The sequence below is a fragment of the Serinus canaria genome, chromosome 2 (genome assembly GCF_022539315.1).
Source record: "Serinus canaria isolate serCan28SL12 chromosome 2, serCan2020, whole genome shotgun sequence".
Classification (NCBI taxonomy): Eukaryota; Metazoa; Chordata; class Aves; order Passeriformes; family Fringillidae; genus Serinus; species Serinus canaria.
The window spans coordinates 39,852,312-39,858,004 of NC_066315.1; the positions used below are offsets into that span (position 1 = coordinate 39,852,312).

Sequence of the window (5,693 nt, forward strand, 5' to 3'; positions counted from 1 at the left end):
CGGGAAGCAGAGGGGGTGAGAAGGGGGCGGCGGGAGGAGGCAACCCAGGGCTGCGGGCTGGGTTCACAATTCGCTGTCCGTGCCGAGCTCTCGCCTCTGGAGGGATGGGGGTGGGTGGAAGGGGACAGGAGGCCATCGTATTTTGGAGCGAGCCGGGGGCTCCCCAGCTTGTGCAGAAGATGCACAGGAACATGTTAAGCAAAGAGACTTAAAAAAAAAAAAAGGGGGGAAAAGCCCACATCGAGTACAACAGATTAAGTGTCAGCACTGCAAAGGATAGTTAGATATAATAGATCCATCACCTATGATCGTGCTCCCTCCTCCCCTTTTGCGGGACACCCAGCAGAGGCAAAGATGAGGCAGAGCCATATCATGCTATGCCTGGCACCACCACATTTATTAAAAATTATTACTATCTACATAGAAAAAACAGAAGCAAGTTTATTGGGAGGGGGAAAAGTTTGTGGGCCAGTTTAAAATGGCTGTAAGTATAGGCAAGAATGGGTAAAATTACATCACTTCCAGTTTCATACAGGGCAGCTGAAAAAGTCACTTGACATACACATAAATAGAAATCTCCTTTTGCAATGTGTCATATGCTAAGTTTGATTAATCAAAAAATGCCTTTTGAACTTCAAAACGCCACCGGATGTCCTTCCAACTGAACAGCTATGGGTCAACTATGTATACATTATTCCACAATACTCTACAGTGTACCTAGACAAAACACCAACTGTACACTTGGTTTTTGGCCACCTCAATAAAGGTTAGGCTTTTGGGATGGAGGCAGGGTTTTTTAATGCAAGTTCTAAGCTAAGAAAAGTCAGATTTGTCATTGTAATCCCGTTGGCAACAAGAGCTTCAAGTCAAAATCCTGCCTGGGAAGCAGGCCTTATTTTGCCATTTTCTGCCAAAAGAAAAAGCTGTAGCTGAGCAATATCCAACTCAGCCAACTGTGTTGTGGATGGGTTGAAAAAACCAGCTCAGTCTAGTGCAGAACATAGCATTTGTGCATTTCCCTGCAACCCAGTTCCCTTTTATCAAGCAGGGAAGGAAATTAAATTTGGGATCCCACCCCCTCTTTCCTTGCTCAGGAGTGCATAGATTTAATCAGGCCTCTGAGCCAACCCAAACTGTATACTTTAGTGTCTTCAATAAATATGCCACATATTTAGACACTAGAGTACGTATTACAGCTTCTGCATATGGTTTCTTCTAAACAAGGGGAAGAATTCTCCCATGGTTTGCTCTTTCCCTACTTTGTTACCTGCAATAGTCAAAAAGCTTTGGCACCTTCTTTAGAATTGCACACAACAACACAGGGTGGAAGGCAAGAGTCTTTTCGGCAATTGTAATGCAAAAAAAAAAAACCCAAGGCCACCCTGGAAAAAAAAAACCAAAACAGCCAATTGGAATAAAAAAGATGCTCTAAGAACTCGCATAGAACGCATAGTAGCCCATGCCTTTTGAAGTGTCTTTGCTATAGTCCTCAGCATTAATGTCCTCACATTTCATTGTCGGGGAATTTTCGTTGCTGGAAGTGCTAGGGGAAAGCCGTCTTCTCTTACAAGCACCTGTGTAGACCCCAGAATCATTTGAATCTAGAGACTTTATAGAGGGTGGAGTCTCTATCCAGGAGGAGCCAATTTCTTCTTTCACCTTGTCCTTGGAAAGCTGGTCTTCAGTGAATCCCGGGGGACTTGTTCTTGAGGGCCAAGTTAGTCCTGTCATCATTTTCCGCTGGTAAGAGCCCCTGCTCCCCCAGCCTGCCATGGATGGGAATGCCGGGTCGGGGTAGTATCCCAGAGCGTGGGATGTCTGGAGCGGGAGGGATTTGATGCCATAAGGGAGCAAGGTGCTATGAGAATACTCTGTCTCGTAGGAGTTCACGTCCAGTTTGTTGCCACTGGGCTGCTGCGTCACAAGCCACCTCTGAGGGGAGTTGGCCATCTCCTCGTTCTGCTGCGGGGACAGCAGGCCATTTGTCTGAGGGACAGTTCTCTCACCGTTGTAAAACCTGGCTGGGGGCAGGTTGTTGACAAACTGTTCTTGGAAGAATGGCTGCATACTGTATCGAGCACCAGGGACGATCTGGTGGGATCTAGGGGAATCCGTGGGAGATGGAGTTAATCTGTCATTTTCGGAAGCTGTGTACATGCTACAACATAAAAGAGGAATACTGAGTGTTTTTCTTTACAATTCCACTATGACAGTAACACAACACAAAAACACTAACACAAAGAAACTAGATATTTCTTAATGAGAATCATAACTACATTTAATTGGATCGCTATTTGGCTTAATCTGATTTAGCTGGTGCTTTTCCTAGACCACTGTAAGTTTTCTACTACTACAACAAGCATTAGCACAAGTGAAGGTAGAAAATTACTATTAGGCAAGTCTTCTGCTGACAATATAAAGCAGCTGTCTGTTCTGTGGAGGCACCTAGAACACTGCTGCCAGTAAAGTCTGCAGGCCAGCTGGGTTCTGCCAACCCAGGTTTCCTACCAAAATTCAGAAGCCAGCAGAAGGACAGGTCATCTAGACAATACACTATTCAGACATATTAACATAAGCAAAATCACCAGTAGAAGTACTGGTGCTGAATAATTGAATTAATGTTTAAAGAAAAACCCTTCCACAGACATTTCAGGCCAGAATCATGCCTCCTAGACTGACACATCTGCAAAACAAAATAGAGGTATACTTACGAGTCATAGTTGTCTCTGAAGCCTTTTGCAAAAGGATTATGGTCAATTTTGAGCTGTGTAATCTAAAAGTGAAAGCAGAATATATTAACGTGAGATGCTGAACCCACAAGTCAATTTTGTTCTTAATTGCAATTTTATACATCGATACTTACATCAGTGTTTTGATATGCTGTAACTGCTATGAACTGCGTTTCAGGAAAAATAAACGTTTGAGTCTTTGAGGAATCATTCAGATCTTCAACACCATCTTCGGTCACTTCCACAATGTGAAGTCGGGGCTGGTACTTGTGTAGGGACTGAAGTACTATCATCTAAAAGAAACCATGAAAGGGACAACATATCTTTAGATAAACTGCATCTAACATTAAAAGACCTATTTTACAGCATGGCATTTTATTCCTGTAAATTGTAATCTCTTGGTTTAGAAACGGAGCAGTTTTAACAGTTATCAGGAGCTGAGTCACAGCTTGCAGCCCTGCTTTACTAAGAGCTATCAGCTACCCTCCCACTTTCTGAGCAACTCCAGGGGATCAATATAGTAGCAAAAACAAAAGTAATTCGCACATCACATTCCAACATTCTCAACTATTCATATGGCGAAACAAAGAAAACAGGCTCTATGACCCAGTTCAAGAAAGGAACGAGTCATGAGCAGTGATCTAGCAGCTCGATGAAATGCTGTAAAAGCCCCAAAAACCCAGGGCTCCCCCGCTGAGCCACCAAGAGCCCCTCAGGCCTCCCTCTCCCTCCTTACCTGTGCGTTGTTGTTGTTAGCACCTTTATTGTTCGTTAGCTTCAGCTTTCCGAAGGAAATCTCCTGCCTCATCCAGTGAGCCCCGGTGTTTGGTGACTCGGGGTGAACGTAGACCTTGTTGCCTGGGGAAGACAAGCCCGTGAAACGCCGGCCGGGCGCGGGGCTTTGTTCGCCGCCCGCGCACCCCTCGGCTCCCCGATGGCCACCCCCCACACCAACAACGCTTCGCGGCGCAAAAAGAGTCTCTAGACGATCTTAAAAGCCTAGCTCGTCCCTCAGCAGGATGCCGGGTGTGGGGAAGACCCTGGGGGTGGGGGAGGGGCCCAAACTGGGAACCCTTTCCGAGAAAGCGACCCGCTGGGAAAGGGGGCGAGAGCCCTGGAACCTGCACCCACCTTGCATATTGTTGTCGGCTTTGCCGCAGGTCACCCACTTGCCCCCCTGGAAACGCCAGTGGTTGGGGTCCGCCAACACCACCTCCACGAAGACGTTGTAGTGCGCCGTGGGGTTGAGGCCGGTGATGTTGAAGCTCAGGAAGGGAAACATTCTCCTGGGGAAAGGAGGAAAACCACAAGGCATGGTGAGGCGGGCCGCGGGAGGGGGCGCGGGCTCCGGCGGATGCTGTAGGCGGCCGTGGAGTGCCCCGTCCGTCCCGGCACCAAAGAGACTAAGGAAGCCAGCGGCGATTCCCAGCCGACCCCCGCCTTATCTCCGGGCCGCCGTGTGTGGGGAAATTGGGGAGTGGTTTCTCGGGGAAAACATCCCGGGCCACCACCGACGGACAGACCACGCACCTCCCACCCGGGGGACCGGGCAAGCGCTGCCCGAAGCGGAGCGTGCCCGGGAGTGCCACCTCCCCCCCAGTCCCGACCACCACACCACTTCCCTCCGTTTCCACCATCCCCCACGCCCCCTTACCGGCCCTGCTTGGTGATGATCATCTCCGTCTGATGCCGGTGAAACTTGAGCCAGAGGGGCCGGTTGCAGAGGAAGACCTGCGCTCGCATCCCCGGGCCGGCGGCTGGCACCCCCAGCGCCCCGAGCCCGCCGCAGGAGCCCGACGCCGGCGGGTAAGGGCCGTAGAGAGGTCCGCCGCCCGTCGCCTGCCCGTACTGATACCCGCCGCCGCCTCCGAACTGTGTTCGGCCGCCGGGCGGGCACACGGCACCCGCGAAGCCGCCCGGAGACAGCACGGAGCCGTAGGGGTAGCGCGGCCCACCGGGCGGCTGGTAGACGGCGCCGTGCTGCGCCGCCGGCGGGTACGGGAACAGGGCGCAGGGCCCCCCCAGGTCAGCCGCGGGTGGCCCGGGCGACTGCAGGTAGTAGCGCTCGGGGCTTAGGCTGTCCATGGAGTAACGAGCGGCGGCGGCCGGAGGTAGCTCCTCGTCCCCGCATGGGGTGGCCTTGCGACCATCCGGCTTGGGGGCGGCGAAGGGTGGCTCGACGGCCTCCGCCTCGCCCAGGATGGCGGGGGCCGCCCCAAACTTCTTGGGCATCTTGTCCAGGTCGAGGCGAGGTGGCGATCCCGAACCGGGCGGCCCGCGGGAGCCGCCAGCAGCGCCTGTCCCAGCTCCCGCTCCGGCGGCTCCGGCGCGCCCGCCGCCCTCCAGCGGGTAGAAGGGGGCGCCCGGCAGTGCCCCCGCCGCCGTCAGCAGCGGCTCACCCAGCTGCATCCTCGATGGGCGGTGCGTTCGAGCTCCCACTCAATCCTGTGTCGACCCCGACCTGTGGCCGCGTAGTGCTACGCTTCAGCAGGGCTCCTCCGAGGCAATTTATACCGGGCTCCTTGGGCTGCCGGGGAGGGGCTTGCGCCGGGCTGCCTCAGCGTCGCCCTCCACCCCCGCCGGCCCATTGGCTGGGCCGCGTGACACTAATTTAATTAGACAGCTACTAATTGGAACAAGTCACCTGTGACTTTGGTGTGCGCCCCGTCCCCTTCAATGTCCCCCCCCCGCCTTCCCGCAGCCGGCTAGCCGAGGGTCTCTGGCCCGCTCCGTGCGCCCACATCGCTCGGACTGAGGGGAGCTCCGCATCACCCCACAGTGGCTGCGGTGGAGGGCCCGGCTCCCACTCTTCCAAAAAAAAAAAAAAAAAAAAAAAAAAAAAAAAAAAAAAAGGAAAAAAAAAGACCTTTTGCTGAGGTGGCACCGTCCACCGTCCTATCGCTCGGGCGCGTGAGGAAGAATCCGCCGCGCTGAACGAGAGATGGGGACGAAATGGAAAGGTTT

General features: G+C 52.8%; 1 protein-coding gene across 1 annotated transcript; it reads right to left on the reverse strand.

The window, feature by feature from the left end:
* Positions 1-378: 378 nt before the first annotated feature.
* EOMES (eomesodermin) lies at positions 379-5,184 on the reverse strand. The gene is made up of 6 exons (XM_009086370.4): positions 4,384-5,184; positions 3,861-4,015; positions 3,466-3,587; positions 2,864-3,022; positions 2,712-2,773; positions 379-2,158 (listed from the first exon to the last, which is right to left on the reverse strand). The coding sequence occupies exons 1-6, from the start codon at positions 5,136-5,138 to the stop codon at positions 1,429-1,431; spliced, it is 1,983 nt and encodes a 660-aa protein (XP_009084618.3). The 5' UTR covers positions 5,139-5,184; the 3' UTR covers positions 379-1,428.
* Between the last annotated feature and the right edge of the window lie 509 nt (positions 5,185-5,693).